General features: G+C 45.6%; 1 protein-coding gene across 10 annotated transcripts in view; it reads left to right on the plus strand.

Annotated features, from left to right (window-relative positions):
- CD58 (CD58 molecule) overlaps positions 1-21736 on the plus strand; it is a 151079-nt gene that overhangs the window by 55285 nt on the left and 74058 nt on the right. For 5 of the 10 annotated variants that reach the window (XR_010123700.1, XR_010123699.1, XR_010123696.1 and 2 more), the window contains exons 5-6: positions 10701-10860; positions 11330-11469. Coding sequence is in view for 3 of the 10 variants with exons in the window: in XM_063651562.1 (XP_063507632.1) it covers positions 10701-10860; positions 11330-11342 (173 nt within the window). In the remaining 7 variants the exon portion in view is untranslated. Of the gene's footprint in view, positions 1-943; positions 1232-10700; positions 10861-11329; positions 13705-21736 lie in introns of those variants that run through there. The other 5 variants (XM_054458136.2, XM_054458137.2, XR_010123701.1 and 2 more) reach the window with 4 other exon arrangements.

A 21736-nucleotide genomic window follows, 5' to 3' on the forward strand; every position in this document is an offset into this window, starting at 1 on the left:
AAGGAAGCAGGGAGTCCTATTTCTCCGAGAAGAAAGATTTACAGGTGGGATCTCAGGCAGGAGCCAAACTGGAGAAGCAGGCTTGATTCCTTGTAGTGGGTGAGGAGACTGCTGGGAGAGGGCAGGGGAGCAGAGAGCAGCAAAAAGCTGCCCCAACAAGAATCCTGGTTTACAAACCTGGATCATAAACCAACCTGGTTTACAAACATTTCCCACTTTATCCCCCTCAGAAAGTCACAGCACCCATTTCATGTTCTGTGAGGCTCCCAAGGAGGGAAACTTCTAGTTTGCTGTCCTTTACCTCACCCCTGTGACCACAGCACTAATTACTCATGAATTCTTGTTACCGATGAGATACAAATGTTTGGGGAGCTCTGGCCTGGTCTGATTTTGAGCTCTGTGGAAATACACAGACCATGGGGGAGGAGGCCAGGAAATGGACTCGGTTTGAGGGCTTGCTCAAGGATGCCGTTTTGTTTTTTGGCTGATTTACTCCAAGACAGCCAGAGAATGTTCTGTCATTGCCACAGAGGTGACTAAACAGGAAGATAAGTTTGAGGTGGGAAGAAAACCATCCCCAGGAGTTTCATGTAGCAAAGAAGGAAGTAGCTGTTACAAATGGGTGACAGTTTACATATGGGTCTAACAGTCTCAGCTCTGTTGTTCAGTCTTTCAGTTATACTCAGAGAGTCGGCGGGAGGAGCCTTGGGGCTGCTATTGAGTGCAGCATCCTGAAGGCTGTTCTTCAGGTGTTACTCAGACTACCATCCCAAGAGCACTCAAGGCAGTTCTTCCTCCATCCCTGCTCCCTAGCTCCCTTGGCTTTGATGAGTTTATTACAAAAGGGCTATTCACATTAGAATAGGAGGGTAATTAAGACTCCTGGTCTGCAGCCCAGATTGACTGCATTTTACAAGTTAATAATATGATTTTTTTTTTGTAGCTCCAATTGATTGGTAACAGAAGATGAAGACAACAGCATAATTAAATTATTTTAAAAACTAAAAAGCCATCTGATTTCTCATTTGAGTATTACAATTTTTGAACAACTGTTGGAAATGTAACTTGAAGCAGCTGCTTTAAGAAGAAATACCCACTAACAAAGAACAAGCATTAGTTTCGACTGCCATCAACTTATTATATGACTAGGTGCTTGCTTTTTTGTCAGTAAATTGTTTTTACTGATGACATAGAAACTTTTGTAAATAAATGTAAATATGTACACAAGTGACTAGGTGGTTTGGCTATTGTTTTCCTAAGATAGAAAAATAAGGGTCACATACCCTTTTAAAATCTATACTCTTTCTCCCTTGCTTTAGGGGAAAAATAATTCATTGTAGGGTCATTCATGGAGTGAGGGAGAAAAGTACTGTCCCTCATTGGGTTCCACTGCTGTAGGTAGGAGGCAAGTGAACACATGGGTCTTTACTTCTAGCTGCTTTTGAAAAGACCAGATCACTACCATCCAATGCAGTTGTATAACACAGGTGGGGCAGGGAGATTTCTCTCACTGCCATTAATTAGCCTTAGTTTGTTGCATTGGTTAGCTGTCACATTGGGAGGTCAACAGCAGACAATAGCTGGAAAACCGTAGTCATAACAAATACAGAGTGGCAGCCACTCCTGAGGAGGTGGATGGTGCCAGTTGCCTCCAGCAGCCATGTAAACCTAAGTCAATACATAGACGCTTTAGCTTGTGCCTGCACTGTCCCTGGAATTCCTGTCACATGACAGTCTCCAGCCTGAAGGAAGAAATCAATATTTCTTGACTCCAAGATGGGCCTGTCAAGGTGGGCGGATCATGAGGTCAGGAGATCGAGACCATCCTGGCTAACACAATGAAACCCCGTCTCTACTAAAAATACAAAAAGTTAGCCAGGTGTGGTGGCGGGTGCCTGTAGTCCCAGGTACTCAGGAGGCTGAGGCAGGAGAATGGCATGAACCCGGGAGGCGGAGCTTGCAGTGAGCTGAGATCAGGCCACTGCACTCCAGCCTGGGGGACAGAGCGAGACTCCATCTCAAAAAACAACAAAAAACAAACAAACAAAAACCCTCGGGCTACATGTGTTCTCTCTAGAAAAGCCTGCATCTGAGCTCCCACAGGCCTCAGCAAGAGTGGGAAAGGAGCCCAGAGTGCTTCTGGGAAGACCTGCATCTCCCCAGCTCCCCCATCTCCAGGTGGCATGGCTTCCTATCCTGTCTCAGACTAATCTTGTCAAACCCTTTATCCCAGGCTCTGTAGGAAGCCCATGACTCCCCTGGAGACTTCTGTCCCATGCAGCTCTGTAATGCCCCACTTTCTGCCCCCATCCATCAGCAGCGACATCCCTGATGTCCTCTTCTGTGAATGCCTCCTTTGCTTCGCTGTTCTAATCGAAACCCAGCTCTCTCTGGGGATGCTGCCTCCCACAGCCTCTCAAGGGGTAGCTGTGTTCTTTCCTGCATCCCTTGTATTCAGGGCCTAGGGGAAAGTGGATGTCCTCCTTGCTCTTTTCTGCCTGCAGATCAGTGCTCCTTCCTTGGCTTTGATGCTCATGCCAGCTAATCATCACCGCCTGACATCCCTTGTTCTAGTTATCTTTGTTATTCCCTATCCCTTGGAGGTTTTAGCACTATGTCAAAGTCTTCTCTCTGACATCACTTCTTCCAGATTTTGAATGCTTTCAAAACCTACAAAGCTAATACCCTTGCATGGTCTTTTCTTCTCCCTTTTTCAGCTAGTCACCCCATAGCCATATTGCTGACCTATATCTGCAGCATCCTCGCATAGTCTCTGTAACAAGCATCTGACTTCGCTAGTCCCTACTTCGCATCTTCCACATCACTCCCTTGAGGGCTCCAGCGCCAAAAATTCTTCAATCCCACTAGAACCTACAAGCCAGTGACCTTGCTACCTGTTCCCTGGCCCTGAACCCCTTCAAGTTCTCACTCTTCCTCTTACCTGGCTTAGATTCCCATTGTTCATCCTTACAATTACTCCTTTTTCTTTTCTTTTCTTTTTTCCTTTTTTTTTAAGACGGAGTTTCACTCTTGTTGCCCAGGCTGGATTGCAGTGGCATGATCTCAGCTCACTGCAACCTCTACCTCCTGGGTTCAGCCTTCCAAGTAGCTGGGATTACAGGTGTGCACCACCACGCCTGGCTAATTTTTTTTTTTTTTTTTTTTTTGAGTCGGAGTCTCGCTCTGTCGCCCAGGCTGGAGTGCAGTGGTGCGATCTCGGCTCACTGCAAGCTCCACCTCCCGGGTTCACGCCATTACCCTGCCTCAGCCTCCCAAGTAGCTGGGTAGTCCCAGCTACAGGCAGCCGCCACCACGCCTGGCTAATTTTTTGTATTTTTCAGTAGAGACGGGGTTTCATGTGTTAGCCAGGATGGTCTCGATCTCCTGACCTTGTGATTTGCCCACTTCAGCCTCCCAAAGTGCTGGGATTACAAGCGTGAGCCACCGCGCCCGGCCTATGCTTGGCTAATTTTTTTTTTGTATTTTCAGTAGAGATGGGGTTTCACCATTTTGGCCAGGCTAGTCTTGAACTCCTGACCTCAGGTGATTTGCCCACCTCGGCCTCCCAAAGTGCTGGGATTACAGGCATGAGCCACTGCGCCTGGCCTACAATTACTCCTTTACCATCACTCTTTTCCTCTCTCACTTGACCATTCTCATTTTGCCGAGTCCCAACCATGGTTATAGTTACCTCTACCAGTTTCCTCTCTGCACCCAAACCGATGGACATGCCTGGAGAAAAATCTAACACCAAGCTGATTAGTTTCTCTTTAATTACTTCAAACGTTTGGCAGATTTGTAGTGTTTCTCAAATGTCCTCATTACATTGCTTTGTTGCTGTCTCCTCACTTCTCTTCGTAGATCTTCAATCCTGTGTCCTCACTCTCAACTGATCACTTTGTTTCTCAAGTCTCTGAAAAAAATAGCATTCAGAAGAGACCTCCCTCACACTTCCATCACACCTACACACCCAGCTCTCTCAGCACCACTGCACTTTGCCTCTCCTGTTAATCCAGGATACACTCTCCTTGCTCCTCCTAAAACCAGTCTCTTCATTTGTATTAGTCTGTTTGGATGGTGCTGTCTGTCTTAAACAGATGTTTACTTCTCATTATTCTAGAGGCTGGAAAGTCCAAGAACAAGGTGCTGGTCAGTTCAGTTCCTGGTGAGGGCTCTCTTCTTGGCTTGCAGACAGCCACCTTATCACCCTGTTCTCAGTTCTTTGTTTTGCAAATGAAGAAATGGACAGAGACTTGCCTCAGGTCAGTTATAAGTGGCAGAGCCAGGATTCAACCCCAGGCAGTGTAGCCCCAGAAGCCTCTTAACCATCAAGCTATAACGTAAGAAGATAAATGTGTGCAGTCAATCTTCCACATATAGTAGGGAGCCCTCCGAAAGTCTTCTCCAAGTTTTGTTTTGTGTTGGCTCCAAGAAAGAGTCTATCCTTAATTTAGGTATTCTCTCAAGAGGTCATTTGCTTTTAACCACTTACGTTGAGCATGTAGCAAATACATCAAATACTAAGCTGAACTCTGCCTTCTAGACTCTTAAAGCTAGATGGGTCCTCAGAGGCCTCGTCAGACAGACAAGAAAACTTGGACTGTGATAGGGAAGGTAATTGGACCAAGGTCTTAGAGCTAGTTTGTGGCAGGAGCCCCAATACCCTGGTCTTCACTCCAGTGCTTTTCCACAACACCAGGGTGCCTCCCAACAACCACTCCTGGTATGGAGTGGCACCAGCCTGGGGAAGATGGCACTGGCTTCTGAGCTATGCAGCTGGAGCCTAGCTGCAGCCCAGCACCTGGTGAGGGCTTGTGGTACTGGGCGTTTTGGGAGGCACCTCTGGGTCAGAGCAGGAGTGGTGGATAATGGCAGAAGTAAATTCAATGTGAACAAATGTGTGGATTGCCCAAGCCACCTGTGTTGACATCCGATACCTAGAAAATGAGGTACAGTCCTTCCTGTCTCCCCAAGCCTTTCCTCTTCTTGATCTCAACAATTCTTTTTCTTTTTCAAGATCCCTCCATGGAAAGGAAAAACTAGTTCTCATTGGAGTAGGCCCACATGGCTTGACTTGGGGATGACTGAGAAGCACCCCCAAAGAGGCAGTCTCCCTCAGCAGGCTCCTGAAATCCCACACCTCTCACTGCTGTAGATTAAAGCAATTTGGGCTGTGAACATTACAGCGGTCTGCTTGGGAGGGATGGCTCATGATACCACTTCATCAACATGCATCTGCTGAGAACCATTGCCCCGGCAACCCACATGTAGCCTGGAGCAAAAGAAAAATGTGGGCCTCTGTGGTACAGGTCTTGATGCATTTCCCTTTTAATATTTTTTTTTTACTTTAAAAAGATATAAAAACAGGTTCTTGTTATGTTGCCCAGGCTAGCCTTGAATCCTGGGCTCAAGAGATCCTCCCGCCTCGGCCTCCCAAAGTGCCTCGGATTACAGGTGTGAGCCATACACCTGGCCTTGATGTATTTTAATCGGTTAATTTTTTCCAGAACATTGAGGTAGCATAAAAAAGTTGGAAAATTGAAAAGTAGGTACATTAAAACTTTGTATTAAGTTTAAATTATTTTACTTATACCAAACAAACAAAGCCCAAGAATTTATTAGAATGTTACTTTCCTGGCTTTGATGGAAGAACACTCATTAGTAAAACTTTCAAAGTCTACTTCTTATCTTGTTTTCAATTGAGAACATTGTCATGTTTGAGAATTTTTTCTTGAACAAGTGATGATTTTAAAGAATTTTAAATTAACTTTAGCTCACTTGCAACTTCTTTTGGATGTGCCTTTATTCAAAAATTTGATAGTTTGTTTATCACAGATTTTTTGCACTGTGACTAAAAAAATATTGCATTAAAATATTATTGATCTTGATTACTGAGGTTTTTGATGTTGCCCTTGCAATTTCTGCCTAAGGTGAGTGTCTCATTCCACGATGAAGTCATCCATCCATCTACCCATTCATTCAACACATAGTTCTTGACTGCCTATGTGGGGCTTGCATTCTAGTGGATAGAGATAGACATTAACCAGGGTAAATAAGGAAACCACAGCACTAAGAGCCATAGAGAAGAATAAAACAGGGAAGGGGGTGGGGAGTGTAGGAAGGGACAAGGAAAGACCTCACTGAGGGACCCTCCAGCAGAGCTGTCAGGGGGTCACAGATGGGATCCCAGGATGGGGATTCCCAGCAGAGGCCCTGAAGTGAGAGCAGGCCCTGCACATTCACAGAGCAGTGAAGAGGCTCATGTGCCCAGTCAGCCCACAGGCATGTTTTGTTTGGCTCTCACAGTATTAAACTTAAAAAAAAAAAAATGATATGCCTTTAGATGGGCATCTCTCTCCAGTTCACAAGCTCTACTCCTCCCTATTTTCTTGCACTCATTTGTGTCCTGCCTCTGAACTCAAGCTGTGGGGATAGTTGTGTGCTTTGAACATGTCCTGGGAGCAAGAGAGATACAGAACAGGAAGACAGGGCAAAGCACACCTGGCCTTAAGCTGTGTAGATTGAAGATCAAGGGCAAATCCCCACCCTGCTTCATAATGTGAAGTCATAGTCCACAGTGCCAGGGCAGCGGGATCCCCAGGAAGGGGTGGGGTTTAAATTCTTCACCAACCAAGAGAAATTGGAACTTAGAATCAGAAATAAGTTGAGTCACAGAAACTAGAGGGCATTATTTTTTTTCAGATCTTAGTTTGTGGACTGAGTCATACCTACAAGGATAAAATCTATTCCGCCTCTCCTGTGTTCCAGACACCTTAGGTCCCATAACCTCTATTTAATCCTCACCACAATAGCTCAAGCTACATGGAATTTTCCTACTATTATTCCTGGGTGACACAACTGAAATTCAGTGAGATTAAGTGACTTGCCCAAGGATGTGCAATGGGCTGCTGGTGAAAGCAGTATCCAGATCTCCTCTGCCTGCCTCCAAAGAGTAGGCTTTTCCCCAGGAACCTTGCTGCTTGTCATAGAGATGGAGTCCCTCACTCCATCCCATTGCTACAAGTGTGCACAGGGTGTGTAGGTATGAAAGCAACTCTGATGGCCCTGTCATTGTGGCAAATACTTTAAAAAATGTTTATCTCATTTGAGTCTCAAAACATCTTGGTGAATGAGATAGCATCACCCCATTTTGAAGACAAGAGAACAGGTGTACTGAGTTGAGACGACATGCCCACAGTCACCTAGCAGTGACTAGGAGATATGAATCTGGGTTATAGTCCTGTCCCAGCACTGACTTGCGGCTCCCAAGACAGGATTGTAGTATGCTGTCTACCCTACCCAAGCCATGCCACTCATCACAAACTTTGCCACATTAGCAAAATGCTACACAATGTATTTGAAAAAGGAGGATGTAATCCTCCATGCCTCCCAGCCCATGCCCACACACAACCCTAGATATTTTAAACATAGGATAACAGTAAAATCGGAGAGCTGGGAATATCCTGACAGGCTAGTTACCCACTCATCAACTCATGGCACATGAGGATTTTCAGTGCTGCTACTAGGAACTGACTCAGCAGGTTACATGACCTGCTGGTCATGTGCTGCTACTAGGAACTGACTCAGCAGGTTACGTGGCTCACTGAATGCTCAGGCCAGAAGGATGCTCATGCCTTCTAGGATGCCACAGACAATGGTGGCTACCTGCTGACATGAATGTTGCCTACAATGAGATGTGTTTGTTCCCAAGAATCTATTATATTAGCTATACTTTAACATTGTCACGTAAGCTGGTGAAGTGTGAATGCAAAAGAAAGAGTTATTGTTTTTATAAGAAACAAGCTGACAGTTTTACAAAGACTTAATAAAGGAGAGATGCTAAAATTAGATTAGTGGATTGGGTACAAGCAAGACAGCTTAAAAGATAGTGGGAAAAGTACCACATCTATAAGGTTTCTGTACTAAAATTGCTTTGCAAGTATCTAAGCTCTCGCTCCACTCTGCAGAAACTGAAATTAGAAATTGTAGACAATGCATTAAGGGCGTGATTTTTGTATGAAAGAATAAGGAAGAACTCTGAAAAATATACTTAGTTTCAATGAAGAGACTTTGACTATGTCAAAATCTTAGTGAAGGAATATATATTTCTATGTTTTAGGTTAACAAAAATATTTAAGATATATATACATAATTTAAAATTTTTCTTCTTACATCTACTCACAATAAATACACTTTTACATTAATATATAACACATAAATGTAAAAGTGTGCATGAGTAGATGTAAGAAGAAAATCTATATTAATATATAATCACTATTTTTTAATATATAATATATAATTACTATGTAATTAGTAATTACATACAACCATGCCTGGCTATTTTTTTTTTTTTTTGTATTTTTAGTAGAGATGGGGTCTTGCCATGTTCCCCAGGCTGGTTTTAAACTCCTGAACTCAAATGATCCATCTGCCTCAGCCTCTCCAAAGTGCTGGAATTACAGGCATGTTCCACTGCATCCAGCCTCCAATTTATTTTTTAATGGCTGCAGCATATTTCTCGGCAAGTCTAAATATATTCAACCATTCTTCTTTTGAAGAACGTTTGCTTTGCTTCTAGGTTTTGTTTGTTTTCTACCAAAAACAATAATTTATTATACATCCTCGTTTATATAGCCACACATTTAGGTATTCCTATGGGGTAGATTCCCATGAATAAAAATGCTAAGTCAAAAGCTGTATGTATTTTTAATTTAATTTTCTTTTTTTCAGAGACAGGGTCTCACTATGTTGCCCATAGGCTGGAGTGTAGTGGCTATTCATAAACACAATCATACCTCACTGGAGACTTGAACTCCTGTGCTCAATGATCCCCTTGCCTCAGCCTCCCCAGTAGCTGGGACTAAAGGCACATGGCCACTACTTCTGGAAACTTCAATTTTAATAGATTGTGTTAGGTTATTCTTGCTTTGTTATAAAGAAATACCTGAGGCTGGGTAATTAATAAAGAAAAGAGGTTTAATTGGCTCATGGTTCTGCGGGCTGTACAAGCAAGGCGCTGGCATCTGCTTGTCCTCAGGGAGCTTTTACTTTTGAGGAGGCCTCAGGGAGTTTTACTCATGGCAGAAGGTGAAGCAGTAGCAGACATGTCACCCAGCAAGAGCAGGAGCAAGTCGGGGGAGGGTGCCACACACTTTTAAACAACCAGATTTTGGGAGAACGCTCTCACTATCGTGAAGACAGCACCGAGGGGATGGTGCTAAACCATTTATGAGAAATCCACCCCCATGATCCAATCACCTCCCACCAGGCCTCACCTCTAATGCTGAGGATTACATTTCAACATGAGATTTAGAGAGGGCACATATCCAAACTATAAAATAGATATTGCCAGATTGCTTTCCAAAAAGGCTATAATACCTGCTATGGTTTAAATGTGTGTCTCCTATGAAAGTCATGTTGAAACTTAATCCCCACTGTAACAGTATTAAGAGGTGGAGCCTTTAAGAGGTGATTGGGTCATGACAGCTTTGCTCTCATGAATGGATTAATGGGTTAATGTGTTATCACAGGAGTGGGTTAGTTATTGCAGGAGTGGCTCTGTTATAAAAGCCTGTTTGGCTCTCTCTTGGGCCCCCTCACTGTGTGATGCTCTGTGCCACCTCAGGACTCTACAGAGTTCCCACCAGCAGGAAAGCCCTTACCAGAAGTGGCCACTTGACCTTGGACTTCCCAGCCTCCAATATATGAGGAATTAATTTTTTTCTTTATAAATTACCCAGTCTCAGGTATTTAGTTATAGCAACAGAAAATGAACTAAGACAACATCCAAGAACAATTATTAAAGTAACCTTTTCCTTGCATTCCCATTAGCAATAGATATTTGTCCTTCTAAATCTTGATCATTCTGATAGAAGAAATATCTCATTGCTACTTAAATTTAAACTTACTCTGATTACTAATCTAAAATCTTTTCATATGTTTTTGATCATATGAACTTGTTCTATGAATTGCCTATTTGCACCTTTTGCCCATTTTTGTGTTTAAAAACATAATTCATTGCTTTAATTAATTTTTGCAGCTAGCCTGTCAGCTTCCATTACCTGTCCTGTTGGGTAAGACAGAAAAATGTTACAAATATTGACATTTTGCTATCATAAATCACTTAATAGAGTAAATGAAAGTTTCAAAGTATGATTAAAAATGGTCCAGAAGCTGGGCATGGTGGCTCACACCTGTAATCCCAGCACTTTGGGAGGCCAAGGCAGGCAGATCATGAGGTCAGGAGATGGAGACCATCCTGGGTAACACTGTGAAACCCCGTCTCTACTAAAAATACAAAAAATTAGCCGGGTGTGGTGGCAGGCTCCTGTAGTCCCAGCTACTCAGGAGGCTGAGGCAGGAGAATTGCTTGAACCCGGGAGGCAGAGGTTGCAGTAAGCTGAGATCACACCACTGCACTCCTGCCTGGATGACAGAGCGAGACTCTGTCTCAAAAAAAAAAAAAAAAAAAAAAGTCCAGAAAATAGAAGCTAGAAAGCCAAAAACAAAAGAAAGGATGAAAAGAAACCAGGATGCTTGAGAAGATAGAAATGATGTGAGCCATGTGGTCTGTAATTGGTATATGGTGGAAAAATACAGCAAAGAAAAGTCAAATGCTCAGGAGGAACACACACACACACACACACACACACACACAAAATCATTCATCGAGCAATTTCTTTTTTTTTTTTTTATGACAGAGTCTCGCTATGTTGCTCAGGCTGGTCTTGAACTCCTGGACTCAAGTGATCTGACCACCTCAGCCTCCCAAAGTGCCGGAATTACCACTGAGCATTTACTATGTTCCAGGCCCTGTGCTAAGCGCATTGCCTGCTGCGTCTCACCCTTCAGTAGGAGTAGGTAAGTAGTATTAGTCCCACTATACAGATGGAAAAATAGAAGCTCATAGAAGTGGAGTAGTCACATGGTTAAGGTTACATTGCTAGTCAGTGGTGGAACCAGGATTTCCATCCAGGTCTGCCTGACTCCAGGCACTGGGTTGGTAGATGGCTGGGCCTGAGAACTATCCAGGAGTAAACAGCGTGGACAAAGCTGGCATAGAAAGATCTCTGGCTGAGATACAGATTCTAAACCGGGCCTCAAAAGGGGTTAAAGGGAAGTAAGGCAATGTCAGTAGAGCTGAAGCTGGGGTTGAGAGGCTTCCTGAGGAACTGGTGTGGTCAGGGGAGCCTTTCAGAAAGTCCCAGCCCTGCTAGACTGTTAGGGCCCTGAGCTGGGGCAGGGGAGGGTGGCAGATGCAACAGAACATCGCCCCGGATGTAAGACCCAGCCAGATAAAGTGACTCATCACCCTGATGTCACCCCACAGCCTCAGCTGCTAATCATGGTGAAATAAATGTCACTGCAAGTTTAAGGAAGACTATGCACTATTACCACTGAGCATTTACTATGTTCCCGGCCCTGTGCTAAGCGCATTGCCTGCTGCATCTCACCCTTCAGTAGGAATAGGTAAGTAGTATTAGTCCCACTATACAGATGGAAAAAACAGAAGCTCATAGAAGTGTAGTAGTAACATGGTTAAAGTTACATTGCTAGTCAGTGGTGGAACCAGGATTTCCATCCAGGTCTGCCTGTCACTATTACAACTGTCACTATCAGTTGCTGACAGAGAGAGAATGGGTGGCCTTGTTATCACTGAATTCCCAAGTGCTTTCTCACTGCCACCCCACCCCCTGTTCTTCATCAGCCTTTGGGTGACACAAACCCACTGAGAGACCTGCCGGAGCCACACTGTTGAGACCCAGTGGCTGGTGAAGGGCGTCTTCTGCAGTGGCAGGCGCCATGAGTGCAGGGTCCTGGGCTGCCCACATGGGCCCTGCTGTGGGGCCTCCATCAAGTGATGGAAGCTCCCTGAGCCTGCTCTGAGCCTGCTCCCAACCTCAACATGAGGAAAATAATGCTGTCTCCACTCACCTAACAGGGGTGAGTGAAATCATTGTGAAACACTGAGGCACAAAATAAGCATGAACGCTTTGATGAATTGGAGTGGTCATGATATAAAAGACTTGACAAACCATAGGAGGAAGTTGAGAGATCCCTTTGCATAGGGAGACAGTGATGCTGGTTCCATTTCAGCTAGAATGAAGGGTGAGAAGGCCCTGGCACCAGGGCTGCCTAAGAACATGGGGGTGGATCAAGTCTGATTGCATAAACCACTAGGGCTTTCTGGAGCAACCCCCAAGCAGAAGCCTCTCCTAGTGGATTCTCCGCCACCGCATCTGCCCCTGATGTGTAGCTTTCAGTCTGTGACAAGAGTATTTGGGGTTGGATTCAGTAGACTGGACTGAGTTTCAAATCTCCATTCTATTTATGAGCTGAAGACAACCCTGACCTTCAGTTTCTTCATCGGTACAACAGAATAGCAATACCTGGTCCATGTGATTGTTGTGAATATTATATATGAAAGAACTGGACAAATCACATTTGAGCACTTACTATATCCTTGAAGAATTTGAACTTGTTTAACTGTATTCTCCAGTTTGGGTGCTCCCCTCTGCAGTAGGAGGAGAAGAGGTTTGAGGGAAGGAGGACAGATGACATTTCCAGGAATTTGGCCAGGCATTGTGCTATGTGTTCTCTGTACAGAGACTCATCTGACCCTTCCACAGCTGCCTTGTGAGCCATGTACTCTTATCCTTACTCTACACATGCATGCCTGGTGCTCAGTGAGGGGAAGCTATCTACTTCAGTGAACCTAGGCCTGACACCAAAACTCTATATCTTTTATAGACACCCACAATCTATTCAAAACTACAATTTTTTTTTCTGGCTGACAATGCAAGAAAATCTCAAGGTGGAAATTCATGCAGATGAGATAAGTTTCAAGCACAATCTTCTATTATTCAATTACTCTGTTATCGACACCCCATTAAACCATCTCTTAGATGACCCCTGGTCACCACTGTCCTTCTTATCTCAGTCTGCCTCCACACCCAGGCTTATGCTGGAGAAGCACAAAAGTACAAGAGACCTTAGAGATCGTCTGATCCAGCTCCTGTTCTAAGAGCAAGGAAACTGAAGCCCAGAATGAGTGCCAAAGCCGCCCAGTAGAAGCCTGCTCCTGAGGGTCATCCCCTGCCCCCTGCCCCGCTCTTGCCCTGGGGAACTCGTGCTTCCTCCCCTCTTGCCCCTTTCTCAGAAGCAGGAGGCAGAGACACAACACAAAGGACGGAGAGCATCATTACATTTTCCTTTGAACTGTACAGCTGGTTCATTTTACCTGCTTTTTTCTTCTAGATCTAGGATATCTGATTTTGAAGAAATGAATGTTTTCATAGAAAGTGGAAATAATAACTCCTTTTGCTAAAAAGAATGCGGAGGGAGGGGATGACCCAAGAATTGACAGTGCATTGCATTTTGTGTAACGTTCTAAACAAGTAAGCGAGGTCCTTTCCTGCCCAGGCCTGAGCTTCTTCTGCACCCGCCTCAGTCAGCTGTGGTGCTGTTCTGGCTGCATCCCCTGTTTCCTATGGCTCCAGCCAACCCTTCTTCCCTGGGTCCTGGGCCTTGCTCCCAGGGCCAGCAACCTTCTACTAAACCTCCAGCCATGATCGTTCATTCTAGCTCTCTCTCATTCTTTCTACTTCTTGGGTTATTTCTCACGTTCTGTATGAGGTAGTTGAGTATTCTGTTCTATTTTGAGGCTGCGCTCCATCACAGAATAAAAAATTGCTCAAAATCGGACACATTTGCATTTCAAAGCCAGTTCCTCCATGACTACTGACTAGTTGTGGGACTCTGGGCAAGTCAGTCTCCAGACCTCAGTTTCATCATCTGTAAAATGGGGGAAATAGTATCTCTTTAGAAGGTCTTACGTCAGAATCAACCAAATAGTGTCATTAAAGAGTTTTGCTTATGATAAGGGCACAATAGATGGTTGCTTTTCTTCTTCTAGCAGGCCGATTATCCCAAATCTTATACTCCTGCTAAGTCTAGTTGTGGCGCCCCCAGGAATCCACCTGGATAGCGCCAAGTCGAAGTCATCTTTATGTCACCCAGAGATCTGTCAGGGTATGCCTAGTATCATTCTGCCCTACATGTGGCTAAGTGACACTGCTGCAGCTCCATGATATTGCACCACCTTGTCTGGAGCCAGACCGGGCATGCCTCCAACGTCATAATAATCTTCAGGGTGTGATTATCATAGAGCACAGAGGCCTGCCAAGGCCCTAGAAGAAAGTTATGATAGGGTAGAAAGGAAACGTGCCTTGGAAACTTGGGTTCAGTGTCCTGCTGTGTCACTTACTAGTTCTGTGTCCTTGGGAAAGTTCTTTAGATTCTCTCCATTTTAACTGTAGAAAGCAATGGAAATTTCTTCCTCCCTCCTCCTCTACCCTATCTCACTTCACTTCAACAAATATGAATTAGGCATCTAGGCACTGGGGAAGCAAAAGTGACTAGAAACAGATAAAATCCCTCCACAATGACATCATGGAGCTCATTGTCTGATGAGGTAGATGTATGTTCATCAAATAAATAAATGCAAGACTGCAGCCCTCAGGACACTTTATCTGATAGGTTCATGGTGCCAGTGCATGTCTCACGATGCAATTTGAACCTGTCGGTGAGGTCATGGAATGCATTTTGATGAAGTTGTGACTTCATAGCAACCTGAAGGACAAAAAAGCAGTTACTAGCTAAGAGGGGTGAAAGAGCTTTCCAGGCCAAGGACGGGGTTAGTGTAAAGTCTTAGTAGATGGAGACAAGGGATGCTGGAGGAACTAGAAGGCTGGGGGAGTGCTGGGCAGAGAGGATGGCTGGAGAGGCCAGCAGACACAGTGTCTCACAAGCCTTTTAGGCCTTATGAAGGATTTTGGTCATTAGTCTCTTAGGAGCAATTGGTAGCCCTCATATGGTTTTAAGAGGAGGGGTTAGACATTCAATAAGTAATTTTTAGAAGAATAAATGAGTCTGTTAATGACTTATCTCCCAAATCATTTATCAAATTAAGTAGTTAGTCACTTATCAAGAGCTTGAATGTATGGGACACAGCAAAGGATGTTTTGGTAGAAAAAAGGGATGGGAAAAATCTGGAAGGTGAGGTGCTGTCTTAGAGTTGAGGCCCAGACACTGTGTCACAGTGGGGTCCCTGGGCCCTGCGGGAAGATCTCAGAGTACTGCGCACCTGGCATGGGTGTGCGGTTCAAGACAGATATCCTGAGGAAGAAAGGGGAGGATATTCCAGTGTCTTTAACATCAAAGACGCTTTGCTTACTTCATGACTGAGATCAGGGTTAGCCATTCTTGAATATATTGCAGGTGGAAAAAGAGGAAAACCTAGTGATTATTTGAGGCCTTTACTGAGCCAGTCACATCTCCTAAACCAGTTAGAGGAGTTCATTATCTGACATGGTAAAATGCAAATATCCAAACTGAAATTCAGTTCAACCCTTATAAAGACATTTTCTGATCCTGACATTTACTGACTCTGACTTTCTATGTCTGTAAGTTGGGAATAATGACACCTATCTCACTGGGTTAAATGAGAACATGTACATACTGTGCTCAGCATAGTGTCTGGGATCTGTGGCAGCAGCTATTTTCATGGCAATTATTCTGTATGTATGATATAACTTTAAAACTTCTCTAGGGACCAACAAGGCAATGCAATCAAACACCAGCACAGCCAATAAGGGGCAATATGGAGTGGTGGGGACTGTGGCAAACTGGAGAATCCTTGCCTGTCCAAAGAGGGCAACAGCTCCTCTTTAGTTTCAGCTATTAGCTACTGAGCAAGAACTGAAAACAAGTGCTTTCTGACTTTTCCAGAAATGCTGGAAATCCTAATGCATAATTTTGTTATCCAATTCAAATAAAAAACTGCAAACAATAACCACCACCAGAATTAGCAACACTATGGAACACACAAAACAGGTTCTGGAGCAAAGCTAGGCTGAAAGCAGCTAAAACAAAGTTTCACAAAGGCCAAGCTGTTCTGGGAAGTCAGATCTGCCTCACAGAAAAGACTCTAAAAGCATGTGAAAGGTCATAATAAAATCAGGTGCAGGCCAGGCGCAGTGGCTCATGCCTGTAATCCCAGCACTTTGGGAGGCTGAGGCGGGTGGATTACCTGAGGTTGGGAGTTTGAGACCAGCCTAAACAACATGGAGAAACCCTGTCTCTAGTGAAAATACAAAATTAGCTGGGCATGGTGGCACATGCCTATAATCCCAGCTACTCAGGAGGCTGAGGCAGGAGAATCGCTTGAACCTGGGAGGGAGAGGTTGTGGTGAGCCGAGATCGCACCATTGCACTCCAGCCTGGGCAACAAGAGCAAAACTCCGTCTCACAAAAAAAAAAAAAGAAAAAAAAAATCAGATGCAAAGGAAGCTTTCCAAATGCGTTCTGTGAAATGGCAGCATTGTTAGAACATGCATGCACCAACCTCCCTTGGGAAGGATTTTGAAGAGGACAATGCTCATTGGGTTTTATGTACTGGGGGCAATTACTCAAATGCAATAATCTTGAACACACCCAGCTTCTGGGAGCCTTGAAGGTGTTTGCCGAGCTGCTTTTAGAGACAGTGATACCAGCAATATCCACTGGGGGTCTCCCTCATACAAATAATGGCATAGCTGTTCCCAGCAGTTAGAGGAAATGGCAGCCCTGGGACCTGGGGGGATCCAAGGGCAGTCCAGGTCTCAATGGGAAGATGGCAGCAGCTCAGTGGCTCTTCACAGTGAAATGACAACCTGTTGTTAAATGTTTAACAGAAGCCAAACTTGGCTTTTAGGGGACAGTTCTCCTGCCAGCCAGCCAACTTGCCAAAGGAATCTTTCCTGTGCACAGAGAGCACACTGGGCTTGGAGACATTCTCTGCACAGTGGGATTTGGTGAGAATCTTAAGAGTTTCTGTTCAAGGTCAGTTTGTCTCTCTCAGACCGTGGCACCAAGGAACCTGCTGCTACCCTACTTGATGGGGCTAAACAGGAGATATATTCCATGCTTCACAATTGCCACCTTTCGGGAGCAGCTTCACCAGGTGAAGAAGCCCTGGTTTAGAGATGAGATCTGGGTTTGGGTTCTGGTTCTGCCCCTCATTAGCCATGTGACCTTGAGCAAGTCTTATCCTTTCTCGTTCTCAGTTTCTTCATCTGTAAAATTAGGAATACTCATCTCTAATACTAATCTCAAAAATTGTTTTGAGTGTTAAATAGGAACGAATGCATATGAAACTTTAGAGAAGGGCTTGGCAGATGTTTTCTATGAAGGGACAGATAGAAACTATTTTTGGCTTTATTGGCCTTATAGGCTCTGTCTCAACTACAGAATTCCGCGATTGTAGTAGCGTGGAAGCAGCCATAGGCAATTCATCAAGAGATCAGCAGGGCTGTGTCCACTAAAACTTTATTTTACAAAAACAGGCAGTGGGCTGGGTCTTGCTCATGGGCTGTACTTTGCCTATCCTCACAGCCTGTTTCTGTGAAGCCCATGAGCTCAATCAGGATGGTTTTATGTTTCGAAAGGGTTGTAAGGAAAAAACAAAGAAAAGGTGACAGGGCCCAGAGCGAGTATTTACCACCGGCTCCTTGGAGAAGCTGGCTGGCTCCACTCTAGAGCATTGCAGGAAAGTCAGCCCAGGAGGCAGGCAGCTGCGTCCCTGAGTATCAGGGGGCCTGCCTGGTAAGTCACAATGAAACAGACAGGGGCCAGATGACCCCTGGGCCCTGTCCAGCTCCAGGGGCTAGGGTCCACATGGCTCTGATGACCGAGCTCTGGGGCTAGAGGAGGGAAGGGAAATGGCCTCCTAGTTCTCTTTTCAGTTGTCTATTTCAGATGGGCCTTATGAAAGAGGATCAGAAAAGCTTCCATCAGAAAATGAACCAATAATCAAGTGAATGGGGCTTTCGTTTCCTGAATTGTCTCTAGCCTGTGAGGCTGTGCTTTCATATGGAACTTCTGAGTTCTCTACGAACTCGAACAGTGAGTCATGGGCGAGCCCAGGACTCCCACCCACTTGGAGTCATGGGGCTCTGACATGGAGACAAGACCACGGGGTTTCTGTCAGGCCAGAGCCCTGACCCCTCAGCTAAGATGTTTCTTCTTTGTTCTAGATTCAGTCATATAAGCAGAGGCAGCAGGTACTAGGCCTCAGAGTAATAGTCCCTGAAGAAAATAAAGAGAAAGTCTGTCTGAGAAAAGCCAGTTGTGCCAGTTAAAGAATGACCTATGGCCACAATGCCTTACTGGAGGGTGCTTGGGAGCCCATGTCCTCATGTCTGTTGTATCGGGTTAGGGAGATCCTGGTGCATTTCAGCAGGGAGGGGGTTGCTGCTGGTCCTGTTTTCACTCCTTCTCTCTCCTTCCCCAGTGACCCCAAGACAAAATGCGGTTAGGTAAGTAGGGTCTGCTTAGCCCCACTAAGTTCCCCCATCCACCATTAGGAATCAGTGGTATTGTTATAGTCTACCAGGACCAACCTGGTGCTGCTCAGAACCAGGGGCTCAAGGCAGGGCCTCCCTTTATCTTCTTAAGTTATTCTCTAGCAGCTCTGAGTCTCCCAAAGATTGGTCCTAGAGAAAAGACTATGTCATTTACTGCTTTTTGTGATTGTAAAAACATGCATATTTACTGAAAAATAGAGAAATGTGTAAACAAGAAAATGTACAGAATAACTTTAGACTCAAAACCAATCTGATTAATTCAGGAAATGATTATTTATTGAACACCTACTAAGTGCCAGCCACTGTTCTTGGTGCTGGGGACATAGCAGTGAAAAAAAAACAAAGTCCTCCCCTTCCTGGAGCGTATATTTCAGCAGGGACAGTCAGTACAGTAGAGGAAGGGGCTGGGCTGATGGAACAGGATGCCTTTTTTGATAGGGTGGTCAGGACAAGAGGAAGCAAGGGATGCAGCTATTTGGGGAAGAGTGTCTCCGGCAGAAGGAGGAAGACCTGCCCAGGTGTTGGATAAGAGCCTGCTTGGTGCATTCAGGGATACAAAGGAGGCCAGTGTGGCTGAGATGAGGCAGGGGCAGCTAGGGCAAGAACAGGTGGGACTTGCCGGCCGTGAAGAGGACCTTGGATTGCTGTTGAGTGAAATGGAAAGCCAAATGCAGGGTCTTGAACAGAAGAGGGACATGATGAGCCTTATGTTTTGAAATGATCATTCTGGACACCAGATGGAAAATAGACAGGGGCTGGGGGTGGGGTTGGCAAGGGCAGAAGCTGGGAAGCCATTTGGTTATTGCGAAAGTCACACAAAGCTGTGAAAGCAGAGCTGGCCTGGTTGAAGGAAGCGTGGAGGTGGGGGGAGGGTTGGCAGTTCCTCCCACTGGGCCTCTGCCCTTTCCTTTTCGTGCTCTCTGAGGTTCCACCATGGGACCCCAGGGTACCTAGGATTACAATTTGAAAGCTATTGGACTAGAGGTTCTCTAAGGGCCCTTCCAGCTTTGGCTCCTGTGCTCTTGTGTTTCAGGACCATGCTGATTCTGTGGGACCAGGCCCAGGCTCTACCAGCCAGGCCTCTGAACATGTCAACTTGAGAACTGAACAGGTTCAGGGTCTAGGAAGGGGAGACATTTCAAAATTTTATTTAAAAAATATTTTTAACGTTTAAATTTTTGTAGAGACAGGGTCTTCCCATGTTGCCCAGGCTGGTCTCAAATTTCTGGGCTCAGGTGATCCTCCCGCCTTGGCCTCCCAAAATATTGGGATTACAGACATGAGCCATGAGATCTGGAAACTTAATTCAGCTCCCACATACTGAACGTGGCCAGCCCTGTGTGGGGATTGTAATGATGAGTAAGAGGAAATGTCTGCTCCAAGAAACTCACTGGCTGGGATGGGAACTAGGGAATCACACAAATGGCCCAGCCCAAAGTCTGAGAGGCCCCCGGCCCCTCCCTGCCTGGCCTTTCTTCCATGTGGCCCCTGAGCCAGTGGTTCCCAAACTGGGTAGGTCATGGGGTCGTCGAGGAACTTCAGAATATGCAGATGCCCAGACTGTGCCCTCAAAGATTCAAATTCAGTTAGTCCAGCGTGGGTGGGGCCTGGGAATCTGTTCAGACAAAGGCCTGGCCTGAAGCCTGGGCTGGAGGGTTCAGTCCAGACAGAAGAACAGAGACTGATGAGAGGGCTTCTGCCAGCTTCACCAAGCCCGTGCTGGGCAGAATGTGGAAATCAAGCCTGTCTTCCAGTGGGGCACGGGGGTGGGGGGGCTGGAGGAGGGGGTGGCAGCTCCTTTATCAGCTGTCCCCATCAGAGGCCCTTCTCCCAGGAAGGAATGTTTAAAAAACTCCCAGGAAGGAATTGCTGGGTTTGGAGACTATGAGAATTCCCCATCTCCCCCAATCTCCTCAGCCACCTCAAATCCATCAGCCCGTATCCCCATGTTTGGGTTAACTCCTTATTGGCTCGGAATGTCTCGCCTGGGTTGAGCTACTGATCTGTGAGATCACTTAGTGGCCTGAAATATTTCCAGAATACAAGCAACACTGACAAAAATATTCTTGTAGGGCCCCATAAATCTCACTGAGGAAGAACCCCTACAGGTGGAGAGGAGTGTGGGGTATGCAGACTGGAAGGTGGGACCCTAAGATTCATTCCAGAACTGGAAGGAAATCAGACATTTCCAAACAGGAGAGAGATGGGAAGCCAGAGGAGGGAGCAGGAGGAGGGAAGAGAATGAATCTTATGTGAATGAATGGTAATTTTCTCTCAGTTACTGGGAAGAAAAAAAAAATAACAAAATCAGACCTTGGTCTGGTCCACTAAAAAGAATTCTCTGAGTCAGACTTCTTTCATGGAAATTGTGAACTTTATCCTCTGGCAGCCATTTATCTAATATTAAGCCCCTTAACCTTCCTAATTGTTCTCTTTTAGTATCAGCTGGTTTCATATTAACCTTTCAATCTTTCCCATAATGCAGTTACCTCCAACTCCCGCCAGACCCAATTCAGAGCTGCCATCAGCTCAGACCTTTGCCTGCTCTTGGCAACACGTCCCCCTGTCCTGCTCCTCTGCAACCTGCCCCTCTTTTTCTTCATGTGCTGTGAAGGCATCATGTGGATGGGTGTTCAATTTCTGGACTGGGGATGCACAGAGCCTGAGGGACACACTTTGCAAACCTGCACCTTGCACTTTTGGGTTCTGGCCTGCAAGGTCTCCTTTATTCTTTTGGACCAAGGCTGTCCGTGGGAGAGGGCAGCCACCGGCCTGTCAGAGCAAATCATCCTCAGGCGGTTTCTGCAGCTCTGGTATTTGAGCTTTGTTTTCCCTCTCTCCCGGGAAGAACTCATTGAAATAGTTTCTCTGGGAAAGACAAAGCATCTCGTCCAGATGCTGAAGGATCACTTGGTAGCTGCCTGTCTTGGTTTCCCGTTGTGCCCATGAAGGCGCCATCAGCTCTAAAGCTGACCTGTGGTTCCGTCTCCAAACAGCTAACCCAGACGTCACCCCCTTGCAGCCAGCCGCACAGCCTGAGTTGGAGTTCTGGCCTCTCCTAGCACTGAGTGACAGTGTTGGAGGGGCCTTGGACACCTTGGGTAATTGCTAACTAAATATGAGCAGTAGGGGAAGGTCTTCTGGTCCACGGCAGAGCCAACGGGGCACTTCCTCTTCTCTTTTCTAGTCAGCGTAGAAAGCTAGAAAGAATCCTAAAAATCACTATCCAAGTCCCCATTGTGTGGGGACAGAGGCCTGGCCTGAAGCCTAGGCTGGAGCGTTCAGTCGGAAGCAGAAGCGGGCAGACTGCATGAGAGGGTTCCTTCCAGCTT

The sequence above is a fragment of the Pongo pygmaeus genome, chromosome 1 (assembly GCF_028885625.2).
Source record: "Pongo pygmaeus isolate AG05252 chromosome 1, NHGRI_mPonPyg2-v2.0_pri, whole genome shotgun sequence".
In the NCBI taxonomy this organism is placed as follows: Eukaryota; Metazoa; Chordata; class Mammalia; order Primates; family Hominidae; genus Pongo; species Pongo pygmaeus.